Here is an 18,555-nt window from a genome sequence, read left to right on the forward strand (position 1 = left end):
GAGCCGCGGCGCCGGAGCGGGCGCGGTGCATTGTGGGCAGAGGGGCGGGGGTTGGGAAAATGGCGGCTCCCAGCCTCCTCAACTGGAGGCGGGTTTCCTCCTTCACGGGGCCGGTCCCCCGCGCCCGGCACGGACACCGGGCCGTGGCCATCCGGGAACTGATGATCATCTTCGGAGGGGGCAATGAGGGCATTGCGGACGAGCTGCACGTCTACAACACGGGTAGGCGCGGCGGCCGCTCTACGGCCCCGCCTGTGGGAGCCGCGGAGGGGGAGGGGAGGCGAGGCGGCGGCCGAGGCCCTGACAGCTGTCACCGCCGGGTCACTGCCTCTTCGGGCGGGCAGCGGGGACTGCGGCTCAGCCGGGCGGCCGGGGTCCCACAGTGTCCTGGGTGGCAGCTCCGTTTCCCCAGGCCCGCGGGGTGGAGCCGGGCCCAGGGCGGGGAGCGCCGGCCCTCAGGCAGGCGGTCCCGGACCCCCCCCCCCCCCCGCCCCAGCCCTCGGGCGGACGTAGGCGAGAGAGAGACAGTTTCCACCCGCCCGGGCCTCTTCCCGAAGGCTCGCTCACTCCGGGGTCCGGGGTCCGGGGTCCGGGGTCTCGCCCCTGTCAAAAGCCCAAACCAACTCCAAACCAAAGCTGCTCTGGGCCTGTCTCGTCTTTGCCTGCGGTCTTTCCTTTGGAGGAAATGAATCAGGGCGGGGATGGCTGGGGGACGATGAGGAGGGAAAACGAGAGGCCTGGTACTTTCACCCCAAATACAGCGCCGTATCTGGCAGGTGGGAGCCAAGATTTTTACTCCATTGCTAACCCTCTTAACTGGCGGGGAAGTGGTGGGCGAGACCCGCGCCTGTTCCTGCACAGTCAGGTCTGTGTGCTGAGGCTCAGCGGGGCGCGCTCGCGGAGGGGACTGGACTGTCACTTGAGCACCGCTACAGACCCCTGCTGCCCCTCCCGGGGAGGCCCCGCCTTGAGCGCCTCCGGATAAAAGGAGGGTGGAATCTCATGTTCCCCAGCTTGTAAATGGGCCAGCGATCAAGAGGAAGCTGTGTCCTCGGTATAAGGCTAATTGCCGAATTTTGGGTCTGTGTCATGATCAGTAACTTTGACCAAATAACTTAATCATAGTGGTCATTTAAAGGTTAACGAAATAGTGCCGTAGGAGAAAGTTTTTTTTTTTTTTTTTTTTTCTTCACCGTCTCCTCCTCTTGGCACTCTATAACACATAGTTTAGAAGTTATTTGACAATTTGGTATAGTGTAAAAATCCTGGCTTTGGAATAAGTTAGACCTGGTTTTAGTTTTGCTCTGCCAGTTGCCCAGGTTCAGCGCTAAAGTTACCAGACTTAAATGTCAAATGGAGATGATGATACTCAGCAAGTAGGATTTTGGTAAGAATTAAATTGTATAGGTCAGGATTGTTGAACAGCAGCACTATTGCCACTTTTATTTTATTTTATTTTTTTAATAAATTTTTATTTATTTATGATAGTCACACACACACAGAGAGAGAGAGAGAGAGAGAGGCAGAGACACAGGCAGAGGGAGAAGCAGGCTCCATGCACCGGGAGCCCGACGTGGGATTCGATCCCGGGTCTCCAGGATCGCGCCCTGGGCCAAAGGCAGGCGCCAAACTGCTGCCACCCAGGGATCCCCTATTGCCACTTTTAACCAGAGAATTGTTATAAGAGCGTGCACTGTACATTGTAAGATCTTTGGCACCATCTCTCGTCCCTACCCACTAGCGTCTCTCCCCTCCCTCCAGAGAGACAACTACACATTTTTAGTTTGCTTCTGGGGGAAAAATCATCTCCAATCTCCAATAATCACTGATACAGATGATACATATAAAGTACATAGTCATAGTTTGTGATAACTTTATTATAATTGGTTTTAATTTTATTTTGGCAACTAGTTACAAATCAGTGGTTCCTACCAGCCGTTAGAGGAGACATCCCTCCAGGTTGCGCTGCCCATGGATTTGTCTGTGATGGTACCAGAATATTAGTATTTGGGGGAATGGTTGAATATGGAAGATACAGCAATGAGTTATATGAGTTGCAGGTAAGTGTATTTCAAATTTATTTCACTCTGTGGCTTTAATAATAATATTGCTCCTAATTCTTTGAAAGATTGCAAAATATTTCATTAACATATTTAAAATAGTATGAGTTTCACATTTTATAGTTTCAAAGGAAATGTTTCCACTGCACTAAAAAGCCAAAGTTTCTAGTGTAAGTCTTTTTCTCCTACCCAGTGTAACAGTTGTAACATTAATAAGATATGTTACTTAGCATCAGTTATACATGTTACTGGTTTAGATTTTTTGTATCTTAGTGTCCTAGTTCTTCAATTTTAGCAGCAGCAGAAGCATTGGAGGGCTTGTGAAAACAGATCCCTGCGCCCTGCCCCCCAGAGTTTTTCTGAATGGGTATTGTCTGGTGTGGGGCCTCAACACTGGCATTCCTACCGAGTTCCCATGTGTTGCTGCTGGTCCCCAGACCATACTTTGAAAACCTCTGCCTTCGTTGTAGAGTTTGTTACCTTCAAACTAATAAACGCTATTTTTTTTTTTTTTTTTTTACTGGCAAGACATACAAAAATTAAGGGGTACAGTTTCACATATCCTTTATAAATTTGATTCTACTAAGCCACACTCAGAGCCCTCTCTGACAGCTGTGCATATGTTCATAGGGCTGCTATTATGAGCTGCTAATTGACAGATATAGGTGAATTATACCTACTTAAAAGCAAATAGTTCTGGTAATAGAGCCTCTATAGAGCATAAGTTTTGGAGTTTGGTTTATTAAATGATCTTTATTTATGCTTATTTAAAGGTTGAAATATATACTATCTATGGATTACCTAGTTTCAGAAAAGAGTATATAAATTTCATTTAATCTTCAAGTGATATATATTTAATTTTTCATGTAAATATTTGGGAACTATTAGTGTTTATTATTATTTGCTTAGGTTTGCTGTTGAGGAAAGCTGTGAATATGAAAAACTAGACTGAATTCTTTCTTTCTTTCTTTCTTTCTTTCTTTCTTTCTTTCTTTCTTTCTTTCTTTCTCTTTTCTTTCTCTCTTGTGGGATCGGGGGTGGGGGGGGCAGAGAGGCAGAGAGAGGAAGAGATAGAATCTCGAACAGACTCCAGGTCCAATGTGGAGTTCAATGCAATGCTGGGCTCGCTCTCATGTCCCTGAGATCATGACATGAGCCGAAATCAAGCACTAACCACTTAACTGCTTAACCAGCTGAGCCACCCAGGTGCCCCAGGAAGACTAGACTGAATTTCTATTGCAGTGTTTATTTTAGTTCCAGAAGTTACCTGTTTCCTTCTCATTTGTCCTCAGAAGAGCTTATTGGAGCCTTCTGATTGGATTTTGATTAAAATATATTGATATGATGTTATACTATTGACAATATAGGAATGCTTTCTTCATTTTATCTGATTGTGCTTTTTTTTAGGCAAGTCGTTGGTTATGGAAAAAAGTGAAACCCCACCCCCCTTCTTCTGGTTTACCTCCTTGCCCTCGGCTTGGACATAGCTTCTCTTTATATGGTAACAAATGCTATTTGTTTGGTGGTCTGGCAAATGAAAGTGAAGATTCAAACAATAATGTTCCCAGGTATGTTGATTCTTTTTCGAACCAAATGTTTAAGACTTAGATTAAGAAAATTTAATTTCTCCCAGTTATTAAAAAGATAAAACTTAGCCTTTTGCATTTAAACCTAACAATAAACAAATTTGTGAGCAGTTGTGTTTTCCCTAGTCCCTGGAATATGTGTTTTCATAACTATGCCTTTTCTAATCAGAAATCATCTTATTAAATGATATCAACATAATTATTTATAGCAACCTATTTGTATATATTGAGCCATAGTGTATTTTACTTGTCATAAATGATAATGAAAATAACAAATGATTATTTTCAAATTAGATGTCTCTGGGAATTTGGTGACAAAAATGTCACTATAAAATAAAGGCTATCATATCCACTTTTCATACAGGAAGTTGTTATGGTAGTTCACACAAGCAAATACTTTTTGAAACAATCCTCTCCCCCTTTTTCCAAACAGAACTAATCACTGCCTCTTTTTGTATAGTGTTTTGATCACATTGTCATTTTGGCACTCAAGTTTTGGAAATTTAGAATCTGAAAGACTTTTCTAATTCACTGCTTACCATGGGTGTCCTTTAGTGGAAGTAATCTAATACTGTTTTCCTTGACTGTGAAATGAGAGTTATTGAATACCAGCATTTCAATGTCATGATGATGGCTAAGTAAGATCGTTGGCCTCATTTTCAAAGTAGTTGCAGGTTGCCATCAGCATATTACCGACATTACATTGATGTTAGTCTTAGCTTTTTTGTTTTTTCCAAACCTTAAAAAAATAACACTAAATAAGATATCATGGGAAACTTGGAAACTAGAGAAAAGGAAAAAAATTTATCCCAACATACTATAACCCAGATACTTTTACGTCTAGCACATGTCTTTTTCATCCTTACCTTAAATAGATTTTTCTAGATATAGACTTGTAAAAAATTTAAGAAATTAGAAAATATACAAAATTCTTTCTCAAAGCATCACTGTCTTCCAACACAAGCAAACACATAATTCAATTTGATGTATATATTTTAGAACCTTTTTCATGTATCATATGTTAGTCAGGTTTTTTTTTTTTTTTTTAGTTTATTATATATAATGGGCAAGCTTCTCAAGTTTATGCTGCTTGAGGGAGCAATAGATAGATGTAGTGCTTTTGAAAGCCTCTGGTTAAAGCTAGCAGATTCATTTCTGTTCACATTCCATTGGTCGGCCATCCTAGACTGAGTGTTCTGCCTAGCAGGAGAGGGGAGGTGGGAAACATTGATCTGATCATACACAGATAAGTATTCTTTTTTATAGAAGTGGGATCTTTCTTTTTGCTTTGCAACTTTGGGTGTTTCCTGTTTGTTTTTGTTGTTTTTTGTATTTTGTTTTTTTTTTTTCCTTTGACAGTGTATCTTGGAGATCTTTTAGGGCAATAGATAAAAATTGACCTTATTTTTTTCTTAATGGTTGAAAAGTAGTCTGAATTTTGCAAATTACTTAACCATTTAAATGGTAGACATTTAAATATTTCCACTTTTTTGGTATTACAGTCTTTGCACAAGTATGACTATTTTTGTTTTTTAGAGAGAAAGGGAGAAAGTGAGGAGACAGGGTGTGGGTATAGGAAGAGACAGAATCTTCAACGGAATCTTCTTCCCTGCATGGAGCTGGTTGCAGGGCTTGATCTCACATTCCTGGGATCATGACCTGAGCTGAAATCAAGAGTCACATGCTTAACTGCCTGAGCCACCTGGATTGTAGGATTCATACTTGTAAACGGAATCGGTGGGAATGAGGTCAAAAGATATTTATTCAGGTTTGTTAGATATTCCTGAATCAATCTGCAAAGAGACAGAGCCATTTTAATTTTATACTCCTAATAGCAGTGTGCAGGTCTGCCTACCCCCTTAACAATATCGAATTGTCTCATTCTTCTTAGTTTTTGCCAAACTAATAGGTGAAATACATTTTGTGGATTTATTTTTATTTTTTAAAAACTAGTAATGAGTGTGACAGCTGGGTGGCTCAGTCAGTTAAATGTGCAGCTCTTGATTTTGGCTCAGGTCATGATCTCAGGAGCATGAGGTCCAGCCTCATGTTGGGCTGCAGGCTCAGTGCGGAGTCTGCTTGTCCTTTCCCTCTCCCACTACATCTCCCCATACGTGTTCATGCACACTCTTGCTTGCTCTCATAAATAAACAAATAAACAAATAAACGAATAAATAAATAAAAATCTTAATAAATACTGATAATGAGCTTGATTATGCTTATTGGACATTTGCAATTCCTTTTATGAAATTGTTCATATCTTTATTTTTCCTTTTTGAATAGTTAAAACATAAACTTTATATGATAAAATTCATCCTTTTTATACATACAATTCTGTGATTTTAGTCAGTTTATTGTGTTGTGTATCCATCACCATAATCCATAATTTTTCAAGTCTTCTATTTGCTTTTTTTAAAAAGTGTTTTCATTTTTGTTTTATCAGGTTTGACAGTATTTTTCTTTAATTGCTTTGTGCTTTAGGAAGATTCTTCTACCCCAAAATTATTCAGTGCATTCATAGCTTTGTTCTTTATGTTTAAAATATTAATATATTTAGAATATATTTTTGTGACTGTTATGAGGATTTTTACTTTTTCTTCCTAATGGATTTCCAATTCTCTACCACCATTTATTAAATAAACCATTTATTTCTTCACTGAAGTCCCATCTCTATCATATCTTAATCCTCATATAAAATGGGTCTTTTTCTAGGCTTTCTAAACCAGGGGTTATGAACTATGCTCTTTGTTAATAAAGCTTTATTGGAACACAGTCATTCCTATTCATTTACATGTTGTTTCTGGCTGCTTTCATATTAAATAAAAGAGGAAAGTTGAGTAGTTGTGACTTGCATACTGTAAAATATTTACTGTCTGGCTTTTTACAAAAAAAAGTCAACTCTTGTTCAAGACTCTATTCTGTTTTATTAATATATTTTCGTTTCTGTCATTAATTGTGATGTTTGCTATAGGTTTCTAATATTTGCCTTTGATCAGATTAAGGAAGTTTTAAAAGATTTCTAGTTTTCTATTTTTTTTTTTTTTTTTTTAAACTTTTATTTATTTATGATAGTCACACAGGGAGAGAGAGAGAGAGGCAGAGACATAGGCAGAGGGAGAAGCAGGCTCCGTGCACCGGGAGCCTGACGTGGGATTCGATCCTGGGTCTCCAGGATCACGCCCTGGGCCAAAGGCAGGCGCCAAACCGCTGCGCCACCCAGGGATCCCGATTTCTAGTTTTCTAATTAGTTTTTTTCTCTCTCATTTTAACCAAAGGTGGATGTTCATATTCATTTCTGACATGGAAATGATCTTACTGTTTCTTTTCTTTAGTCCATTGGTTGTGTGAATTATTAAGTTTTGAAATATAAGCCATCTTAAATTTGTAGTTAAATCCCAATTTGTTGGATTACAGTGTTATTTTCATACTTTGCTGAATTCATTTGCTAACATTTATATATTCTCTATAGTCTCTAGTGATTTTTCGTATATTGACTTTATTTAGGGTAGTGGTGTCCTATTCTAATCTGATTTGAGTATCAGAATTCTCTTATTCTCAGGAACACAGTCAGGGCTCTGTTCTGAGGTTTCAGGAAGCCTTCTATCTTATGCTTAAATGACACAATTTCTTGAATATTTAGTAGAAATTTCCCATAATTGTCTGAGATTGGTATAATTTAGGAAGATGATCTTTGACTACCTTTTCAGTATCTCTTATAGTTATTGATCTATTTAGATTTTCTACTTTCTCTTGAGTCATTTGGTAATTTATGTTTTCCTTGAAAAACAACCATTTTATTTAGATTTTTATATTTATTGATAAAAATTAAAAGACAGTTTTCTGTATATTTTTAAAATCTCTCTCTGTAGTCACAATCTCTTCTCATTTATAAACGTTTTTTGTCTTTTCTCTAATCAGACTCATAAGTGGTTTGGTGTTTTCAAAGAACCATTTTTCAGTTTTATTAATGATTTATTTTTATTTTTCACTTTTTTCTTTATTCCATTTCTTTAATTTTTTTATAACTTCTTTTAAAATTTTTCTTTAAGATTTTATTTCTCTATTTGAGAGAGAGAGTGAGCACAAGAGCTCCCACCTGAGTGGGCAAGTGGGGCAAAGGAAGATGCACAGAAGCAGACTCCCTTGCTGAGCAGGGAGCTAGATGTGGTTGGGAGTGGGATGTGGTGGAGGCTCAATCCCAGGACCCAGGGATCATGACCTGAGCCAAAAGAAGACACTTAAGCGACTAGCCACCCAAGTGCCCCTCTTTTAAACTTTTAATAGTTTTGATGTTTTTTTCTAACTTTTTTTCTAATTTCTAGTAATTTGAATGCCTATTCATATATTTTTTGTTTGTTTTTTGTTTTTTTTTTTTTAAATTTTTTTTAATTTTATTTATTTATGATAGTCACATAGAGAGAGAGAGAGAGAGGCAGAGACACAGGCAGAGGGAGAAGCAGGCTCCATGCACCGGGAGCCTGACGTGGGATTCGATCCGGGGTCTCCAGGATCGCGCCCTGGGCCAAAGGCAGGCGCCAAACCGCTGCGCCACCCAGGGATCCCTATTTTTTGTTTTATTTTCTATTAATTGCTACAAATTTTCCTCTGCTTGTGGCTTTGGCCATATTCCATAGGTTTAGATATATAATACTCTTCTTGTTACTACTTTTCATTAACTCTTTAACCCAAAAGTAATTTGACATAAATTTGTAAAACTTTCCAAAGGGAAAGTTTTGTTATTGTTGCTAATATGTAGTTTTATTATATTGTATTAAAAAATATGTGATCTGTTGGATTTCTCTTTTTTGGAGATTGTCTTTGTGGTGTATGTCAGTTTTTGTGATTACTCCATAGGTGTTCATAAAGATTTTAAGTTCCTGATTGATTGAGTACAAGGTTCTTTATTAAATCACTGTTTTACATTATTATTCAAAGCTATTTTGTGAGTCTGGATTGTATCAGCTTGTGAATGACATGTTCAAACCTCCTAGTATGATTGTGAATTTACTGTTTGTACCGTCTATATCTACTTTTCAACCTGTGTGTATGATTTTGTTGTAGACTTATCTTTTGTAAATAGGAATAACCATTGATCACTATGAGCTAGTATAGCTTACTGGCTGGCATCCATTCTGATCTGTGTCAGTCTATGCCACATCAGTGGCATAGTATTAAAATAGTATTGTATTATCCTTGCTGTTAATTGCTTATAGCTGGTTTCAGGGTTTTTTTATTTTGTTTTCCTTATATACTTCCTGCCCTTGAGAGAAGTGTTTTTTCTTACCTTTGTTTTTTGTTTTCCATTTAATCTGTTTGTTGTTGCTTCTCTACGTCCAACCCCCTGCCTTTTCCTGCATTTGCTGATTTTAAAAAATTGTAATGAGGCTGAATATTTGTGTATGTATTTGTGTTTGTTTGTGTTATATGCAACTTTTATTTCTCATTCTGTGAACTGTCAGTTTATGTCTTTTTATTTATCTGTTGTGTGATTGGTTGTAATCTTGATCTTGTAGGAACTTGTTACATTAAGAAAATTTTACCTTTTTCTGTGATATGTACCAAAAATTTTTTTTACAGAGTGTCTTTTTTTTTGACATAGTTTTATAGTATTTTTCCCCTAACCGTCTTATTAACTGCTTTCCATAGACTATGCTTTGGTTATGTTTCATTTTCCTTTTTCTTGATTTACTGTTTTTTTCTTCTAATGATTTGAAAGCTAACCATGTTAATTCCGTGCTTGCCTTAGTAGTTGCTCAGAAATTATCACATACATTTAAACTGAAAAGATCTTGTCATCTTTGAGAATAGATTAGTCTTTACCGTCTTTTGCTTATCCCCTTTTCCCATATGTTCCTTGTATTCTTGAGTCTTATTCCAGATTATAATAACTCTAAGAAGTTAATTTTTTGGTCAGTCTTTATTAATGATAATTTAGACCTCACAACCATACTTATAAGCATCAGTTTAAGCATATTACAAATTACTGGTTTCTTTGTACTACCATTTCTCTTATTTCAGTGTGTTCTTTCTTGGATTTCTTTTTATTTTTCTGGAATAATATCTAGAATCATTTTCTCCCAAAACAATTTTATGGCTAAATTCTGAAGTTTTTTTTTTTTTTTTTTTTTAAGATTTCTTTATTTATTTGGGGGGGAGGGGCAGAAGGAGAGGGAGAGTCTAAAGCAGACTTGGTGCTGAGCAGGGAGCCCAACACAGACCCAATCCCATGACCCAGAGATCGTGACCACCTGAGCTGAAATTGAGAGTCAGACACTTAACCAGTTGTGCCACCCAGGGACCCCTAAACTTTGAAACTTTATATATCCTAAAGTGTTTTAATTTTGCCCTCATATTTGAGTAATAAATTGATAGGAAATATATTCCTATAAAAGTTATTTTGCGGGATCCCTGGGTGGCGCAGCGGTTTGGCGTCTGCCTTTGGCCCAGGGCGCGATCCTGGAGACCTGGGATCGAATCCCACGTCGGGCTCCCGGTGCATGGAGCCTGCTTCTCCCTCTGCCTGTGTCTCTGCCTCTCTCTCTCTCTCTCTCTGTGACTATCATTAATAAAAAATAAAAAAAAAATCTTTAAAAAAAAAAGTTATTTTGCTCAAAACATTGGAAACATCCAGGTCACAGATGAAAAAAAATTTTTTTTAATTTTAAATTTTATTTATTTTTCATGAGACAGAGAGAGAAAGAGAGACAAAGACACAGGCAGAGGGAGAAGCAAGCTCCATGCAGGGAGCCCGTTGTGGGACTCGATCCGGGGTCTCCAGGATCACTCACTCCCTGGGCCGAAGGCGGTGCTAAACCACTGCACCACCGGGGCTGCCCCACGGATGAAAAATTTAATGCCAGTTTCTAGAGTTTAAAAAAAAGCTACATAGAGCTTTGCTACATTATAGTGTGAATGTTTTAAAAGAAAAAAGTTACAAAGGGACATTTGTAATATGTCTCACTTATATATATGTGGATGTCGAAAGAGAGAGAGAGGTCAAAGGATATTTAGCAATTATTGCCAATAGTGATTGTCCTAGTTATCTAGTACCATGTAGTCAACTCCCCCAAAAGTTAGTGATGCAAAATGACAACAATTTATTATGTTCGGAGACTCTGCATTAGGCATTCAGACAGGACACAGCAGTGATGGCTAGGCCTAAGATGTAAAGGCTTGAACGGTCACTCCCACATCTGGTGCCTCCACTGAGATGACTGAAGGCTGAACTGAACTGGGGCTGTCATCCTATGACACTTCCACTCCACTTGCACATATAAACACCACTTGGTATTTTTGTGGGAGTTGGACTTACGTGGTGCTTCAGGATCCCAAAACCAAGTGTCTAGAGTGAAGCTGCCTTCTGTGACCAAGCTTTGGAAGTCACCTAGTGTCATTTCACCATACTCTAGTTGAAGCAGTCACAGGCTTGCCCAGAATGGAGAGTGAGGATGGACACATAGACCCTACCTCCTGATGGGAAGAGTGTCAGAGAATTTGCAGCTATGTTTTGAAACTATCACAGCTGTAATAGACAAGAGTGTTGGTTAAAGGATGACAGGAATGTTTTTAAAAATCTCTTCTATTCACTACTGACACCCCAGAAGAGTAGTGTTTGATAAATATGTGTTGAATGAATGAGGAATGGAGTTTTTGCTCTCTCAATGCTTTTCTGTACTATATGAATTTTTCACAATAAGCATATATGATCTTTATAAATAGAAACAAAAATCATATAAAAGGTATATATTATGTTAATGTTTTAATTTATTTCATGATATCCTAGATATTTGAATGATTTCTATGAGTTGGAGCTACAGCATGGTTCTGGTGTTGTGGGTTGGAGCATTCCAGTGACTAAAGGGATTGTGCCTTCTCCAAGAGAATCCCACACAGCTGTCATATATTGCAAAAAAGATTCTGGAAGTCCTAAAATGTATGTCTTTGGTGGAATGTGTGGTGCTCGCCTAGATGATCTATGGCAACTTGACTTAGGTAAGCTTACCTTGATTTAGGCTCAGGAATTGGTTATGATTGATAAAGGCAAATATAAAAATTGCTATGGAAAAATATTTTTGATTGCAGTGTTTATTGAGTTACATTTAGATTTATAGAAGGCACTTGTGGCCAGCTCTGGAACAACAGAGATATGATGCAAATGGTTGCTGATCAGTGAAGTTAAACAAATGAATGTTTGGCTTATGACAGTAACTCTCCTGTGCTCCTTATAAGTAGGGTCTCTATATGTAATGGTTTGCCTGAGATGGCCCTGATTTATGCTTATTGTCCTGTGTAATTTTCAGTAGTACCAATTATCACTCTGTAAAGTGTCCCTCTTGGGGATGATCAAATTTATATGGTTACTCTGTCTCCAAGAAATGTAGCATTAATAACATTATGGCTGGTCCATAAAAAAAAACATGGCTAGCTTTTTTTAAAGAGATCCTAGAAGTGAGTGAGTGGAGGGTAGGTGTGTCTCACTTTTGACTACCTTCTACACAGTATGTTCTTACTTAAAATGTTAAAATCCCTAGTCTGGTTATAATTCAAAGTTGGTGGCACCCTAAACACACTTCTCCATTACAAATACTAACATTCAAATATAAATAGATTACTATAATTGGCTATTTATGTCAGCTGGAAATGTTTATTTTAAGATGAAGTTCATGTAATGGTTTTGAAACACTTTTGCTTCTTTTTGATAAGTCCCTTTTTATTTTTTTTAAATTCTTCAAGGTGAGGTAAATTGCTATTATTAAACCAAATTGCTAATATACTTATTTTTACTTCTAGAAACTATGTCTTGGTCAAAACCAGAAACTAAAGGGACAGTGCCACTTCCACGAAGCCTTCATACAGCCAGTGTTATAGGAAACAAGTATGGTTTTTGTTTTCCACTTTTTTTTAAACCAACTCAAGAAAGATACAAAGAGCAGTGCTACCAATTTCTTAGCAATAGATTATTGAATTTAATAATATTTTATTGTGTTTACTAAAGCTAAAATTGTAAGCCTATAGAAGCTAAAATATTTACTGTGCCAATTTCTTATCCTGCTGCCTCTTATATTTCTGTATATTTCTTACAGTGCCTTGCTCAGAGTAGGTAGTAAGTGTGAGGCAAAGTGTTGTAACAGTGATCTGTCCTCCATTGCCAGGTTTGACACACCAAACTCAGTGTTTCATTTTACTTATTTTTGGTAATGCTTGATTTGTATTCAGATGTGTACTCAGTATGTATGCTTAATGATTGAACTTGGGATGTCATTATGGTTGGAATGTAAACTCTGTAACCAGATTGCCTGAATTCAAGTCTCCAGTTTTGGTACTTGTCATGTATGATCTGGGGCAAGGAAATTTAATCTGTCTGCACCTCAATTTCCTCAATATAAAATATAGATAATAATAAAACCTATTCCACAAGATTGTCTTGAAGATTAAATGGATTCATACATATGAAATGCTTCAAATGGTGTCTGGTACATAATGAGCAATCCATAAAAGCTGTTACTGTCATCAACAAGTTCCCTATTTGTGCATTATTGTGTAAATAGAATTTAATTAGATATTTTCCTTGTGTAGGGACTTTTTCTTATAAGTAATGTTTTAGGAAACAACTAGAGCCTCATTAGTTCTTTTTTAAGAATAGGGTGCCTGGGCAGCCTGGGTGGCTCAGCGGTTTAGCGCCGCCTTCAGCCCAGGGCCTGATCCTGGAGACCCAGAATTGAGTCCCACGTCAGGCTCCCTGCATGGAGCCTGCTTCTCCCTCTGCCTGTCTCTGCCCCCCTCTCTCTCTCTCTCCCTCTCCCTCCCTCTCTCTGTGTCTCTCTCTGTCTCTTGTGAATAAAAAAAAAAATAAAACCTTTAAAAACAAAAAAAGAGGGGCAGCCCCGGTGGCTCAGCGGTTTAGCGCCGCCTTCACCCCGGGGCCGGATCCTGGAGACCAGGGATCGAGTCCCACGTCGGACTCCCTGTATGGAGCCTGCTTCTCTCTCTGTCTGTCATAAATAAATAAAATATTTTTTAAAAAGTAATAAAAAATAAAATAAAATAAAAACAAAAAAAAGAATAGGGCGCCTGGGTGGCTCATTCAGTTAAGTATCTGCCTTCAGTTCAGGTCATGATCCCAGGGTCCTGGGATCAAGCCTCGGATTGGCCTCCCCACTTAGCAGGGAGTCTGCTTCTCCCTCTCCATGTTTTTGGTCCCTTTCTCTTTATTTCTCAAATAAATAAGTCTTTGGGGGAAAAAAAAAGGAATACTCTACTTTATTTAAAAAAATAGCCATAAAAAAATCTTAGTAAGATACATTTTTTATTTTTATTTTTTTAAGATACAGTTTTTAGAATATCAGAACCCTTTTATAAAATGTAGTTTTTCCATTGGAACTCTAATATGTTAAATAGAAAGAAAATAGAGCTTCTCTTGTTGGCATAAGGTCACATGGGCCCTAAACTCTACCTGATGAACCTTTCTCCTTTTAGCAGCCATTAGGCATGTCTCAAGAACCCTTAGGGCCCTGAGGGACATAGTTTAAAGTATTTTATTTGAGTAATATCAGTGACCAAAGTTATAAGAGACTTAATCCTCTTTGGGTACTGTATGCATACAACTCCAAATTTGATTTTAGGTGTCATAGATCATTTGACTGTCTTTCTGACTGAGGTACACTGAGTATATTATACATAATGATTTTCAAAATAAGTGAAATATTCCCCATTTTAACTTGCTGGAGAGAAATAATTTGATTCTGTATTGCTTCATGAAATTGTATACTCTTCAGAGGAGACCTCTTTATTCATTATCTTATTCCCATTATCTTGATCATGATAAGTGAGTAGTCCTGAAGCTTTGAGTCAACAAATAAGAAATTTAAGTCTATTGTTAGTATTTTAAATCTTAAAAAAATTAAAGCTTTAGTAAAAAAATCAACCACTTTATGTTCTCTCTTTTTGTTGTTCAGGATGTACATTTTTGGTGGATGGGTTCCACATAAGGGGGAGAATATTGAGACTTCACCTCATGATTGTGAGTGGAGATGTACTAGTTCATTTTCTTACCTAAATCTTGGTGAGTATTTTAAGAGTTACTTACTGAAATAAAATTTATTAATAAAATCATTTTTGTTACTTTATTGTTTAAGAACAATAGAGTAGTCATGGATATTTCTATCTTATAGATACAGCAGAGTGGACCACCCTGGTATCAGATTCTCAGGAAGATAAAAAAAATTCAAGACCAAGACCAAGAGCTGGACACTGTGCTGTTGCAATTGGCACTCGATTGTATTTTTGGAGTGGAAGAGATGGCTACAAAAAAGCACTGAATAGTCAAGTTTGCTGCAAGGATCTTTGGTATCTTGATACTGGTAGGTAAGAGTATTCAATAAATAAAATTTTTCCTTCAGGTAAATAAATACTTGAGCACTACATGTCTCTTGAGATTTAGTGTAAATGCCGCTGCGTCTCTCTTCCATAATTAAAAATGAATGGAAGAAATATTATATGTAGATACTTCCCACTCCAGGAGAATTTCTTTTTTTTCCTCCCCAGGAGAGTTTCTTAATTTTCCTGTCCTTGAGTGTAAAGGACAGGATTTAGTGACTCTCTCCCAAAGCACAGAAGATGAAAAGGGACCAATAGTAACTTAACAGTGGAAAGACCTGGAAAACACCATCTTCGAGTAATCAGTGTTAATATCACTGGTGATAGTCACTTTGAATCATTTACCCCTGCCTCTAATATCATGTGAGGAGAAGAAACTTCACTTCTGTGTTACCCCAAAACCCATAACCTTACTCTCACTGTGAGAACATACCAACACACCCAAATTGAGGAACATCCTAGACATTCTACAGAGTATGTGAACCGTACTTTTCAAAAATTTAAAAGTGATGAAACATAAGGAGAGTGAGAAATAGTCACAAATCAGAGGAGATGAAGGAGACATAATGACTAAATGCAGGGTGGTACCCTAGATTGGATTGGAACCAAAAAAACCCCACATTAATTAGAAAACTGGTGAAATATGAGTAGTCTGTAGTTAATAGTATTACTCCAGTGTTAATTTCTTAATTTTGACAAATGTGTTAACATTAGAGGAAACTAAAGAGTATATGGGAACTCTGCATTTTTTTTTCTGTAAATCTAAAAGTACTCCAAAATAAAAAGATTTTTAAGATAGATTTAGTTAGGGGTGCCTGGGTAGCTCAGTTGGTTAGGAGTCTGCCTTCTGCTTGGGTCATAATCCCAGAGTCCCGGGATCAAACCCTACGACAGACTCCCTGCTCAGTGGGGAGTCTGCTTCTCCCTCTGCCCCTCACCCCTCTCATGCATTCTCTCTCTCTAAATAAATAAATAAAATCTTTCTTTAAAGGATTTATTTTTAAAGAGCATGAGAGAGCATGGGGTGGGGTAGAGAGAGGGAGAGAGAGAATCCGAAGCAGACTCCTGGCTGGGTGGTTGAGCCCCAAGATAGGGCTCAATCCCACGATCCTGTGATCACAACCACAGCCAAAATCAAGAGTCAGATCCTCAACCAATGAGCTCCCTGGGTGACCCTAAAAGGATTTCTGTAAAAGTGTTAGAACATGAAAGAATTTTAAATACAGAACTTATCCATTTTTCAGGAAATATTTACTGATTGACACCTATCAGGAATTGTTCTAAATTGTTTTACATGCTGAGATGTGAAATGCTACAGCAATGAGAGACTGATAATGTCCCTGATGTTAAGAATGTATATTCTTAGAATGTGGGCAGCAGGATGACAGGCACTAATCAGACAAATTAATAAAATAAGTTCCGTTTCTGGTAAGCATGGGAAGATAGTAAGATAGAACAGTGAGATAGTGATGGGAAGTACTGGAATGGAGAAATGAGGTTAACTTCAGAGTAGGTATATATGATATGGCATTTGGGTTATAATCCAAATGGAGAGAAGACGCTATCCATGGAAAAAGCTGGGAGAGAGGGATCCCTGGGTGGCACAGCGGTTTAGCGCCTGCCTTTGGCCCAGGGCGCGATCCTGGAGACCCAGGATCGAATCCCACGTCGGGCTCCCGGTGCATGGAGCCTTCTTCTCCCTCTGCCTATGTCTCTGCCTCTCTCTCTCTCTCTGTGTGACTATCATAAATAAATAAAAATTAAAAAAAAAAAAAAGCTGGGAGAGAAACACTGTAGGAAGAGTCAACAGCAAGTACAGGGCCCTGCGTTAGGAATATATGGCACATTTGGGAACAGATTTGAGCTGACTGAAAAAGGAGAACATAGGAATGGAGGTTAGAGAAGTGACCACAGGACAGATCATGTAAGGCCTTGAACATTGTGGTAGAGTTTAGGTTATGAAGTACAAAGATAGTTTATTTATTAGTTTGAAGGAGACATGTGTTGTGATCTGATGTACATTTTGGAATGGCCACTGCAGTTGTGTGGAAAATAAATTGAAGGTGGGCAAGAGTGCACACAGGGAGACCAGTTAGGAGACTTTCACAGGAGGCAGAGAAGTCTTAGACTACAGCAGTGCCAGTGGAGATGGGTAGAAGTGGATAAATTCAGAATATGTTTTGGAGTTCTTGAAAGAACCAACTGATGAATTGGGTGTGACATATGGTACAAAGAGAAGAATGGAGGATGAAGTTTTTAGCTTGAGTAATTTGGTGGTATTTCCATTTACTGAGATGGGGAAGACTGAGGAGAAAACCAGTTTGTGGAGAAAAGAGTTCCATTTAGACTATGCTAATTTTGAAATAAGGAGATCAAAAACATAGTCGATGAATAAAGAAATCTGGAGACCAGTAGAGAAATCAAATCTGGAGATGTAATGTGCGTTGTTACATGAGAAGAGAAGATTATAAAACATACTTATGAGTCCAGGTTTTTTTTAAGGGTATAAACAGAAAAATCTGGAAGGATACATTGTGTACCAAAGTTTTATCTAAAAGGTGAGATAAAAAAAAATAATAATAAAATAAAAGGTTAGATTAAACATTTTCTGAAAGGTTTTTCTTTAATCTGTATTTCCTACAGGAGCATGTATTGCTTTGGTAATGTAAAAACAGTTTAATTTTAAAATTAATTTAAAAAGTAATAAATGGAACAACTAAGAGACTAAAATATCTTCTATGGAAGAAGCACATACTAGCAAGCAGGAAAGAAATCTAGAAAATCCACCTTACTGATGCATCTTTGAAATTGAGAGTTATTTCCTGAACTCCAAGGATAAATTTCAGTCTCTGAGATTGAAAGAAAAATGTGTGTGTATAAATTTTTCTTGGCAGAGAATACATCACTTTCAGCAGATTGTCTAAGGGATCTGTAACTTTTAAAAGGTTAAAAATTATAGACTGGCCAGTTTTTCCATAAACCTTTTCTTTAGACATGAATATCTATCTAAAAGTAATCATGGCCACAATCATAAGGTCAAAATTTAGATTTTGCTTCTCGGTAAATGAGCATTAATTTTGGGGATTGGAGAAATGAAGGCTCTTCATCTTGCTTTTTTTTTTTCCACTTTATTTAATCTTTGTATATTTGATAACATTTAAAAGAGTGATTAATTCCATAAGGCTTTTTTTGAAAAATAGCAGTCCTTTGCTCCCACCTTCCTCTCATTTTCCTTGCTTCACAAGCATCTACTTTCAACTCCATTAAACAATTATTTTGGTATTTACTTCCATCTTTCCATATAACATGCATATATTGTTATCTTGATTTTTTTCAGTTTAGGCATAAAATGCTCACTTTTTACTATGGAAATTAAGGATTTATCTCTTCTTTCCACCATTCCTCACCTCTCTCCTATACACCTCTCCTACCCCCATTCTCTCAATATGGTTATACCATAATTTTGTTAGATGAGTATTCATTGTTTACCTTATGACCATATAAACACTGTTCACAGGTGAGCCATGTAGAAT

General features: G+C 37.7%; 1 protein-coding gene across 3 annotated transcripts in view; it reads left to right on the forward strand.

Moving 5' to 3' along the window:
* Positions 1–9: 9 nt before the first annotated feature.
* Positions 10–18,555, forward strand: part of HCFC2 (host cell factor C2) — a 42,095-nt gene continuing 23,549 nt past the window's right edge. For 2 of the 3 annotated variants that reach the window (XM_035699267.2, XM_025439210.3), the window contains exons 1-7: positions 19–222; positions 1,912–2,060; positions 3,468–3,628; positions 11,430–11,638; positions 12,437–12,521; positions 14,602–14,708; positions 14,818–15,006. In XM_035699267.2, coding sequence (XP_035555160.1) covers positions 60–222; positions 1,912–2,060; positions 3,468–3,628; positions 11,430–11,638; positions 12,437–12,521; positions 14,602–14,708; positions 14,818–15,006 — 1,063 coding nt within the window. In that variant the 5' untranslated portion in view covers positions 19–59. Of the gene's footprint in view, positions 223–1,911; positions 2,061–3,467; positions 3,629–11,429; positions 11,639–12,436; positions 12,522–14,601; positions 14,709–14,817; positions 15,007–18,555 lie in introns of all 3 variants that reach the window. The other variant, XM_049094136.1, reaches the window with a different exon arrangement.

This window comes from Canis lupus, chromosome 15, assembly GCF_003254725.2.
Source record: "Canis lupus dingo isolate Sandy chromosome 15, ASM325472v2, whole genome shotgun sequence".
Taxonomy (NCBI): domain Eukaryota; kingdom Metazoa; phylum Chordata; class Mammalia; order Carnivora; family Canidae; genus Canis; species Canis lupus.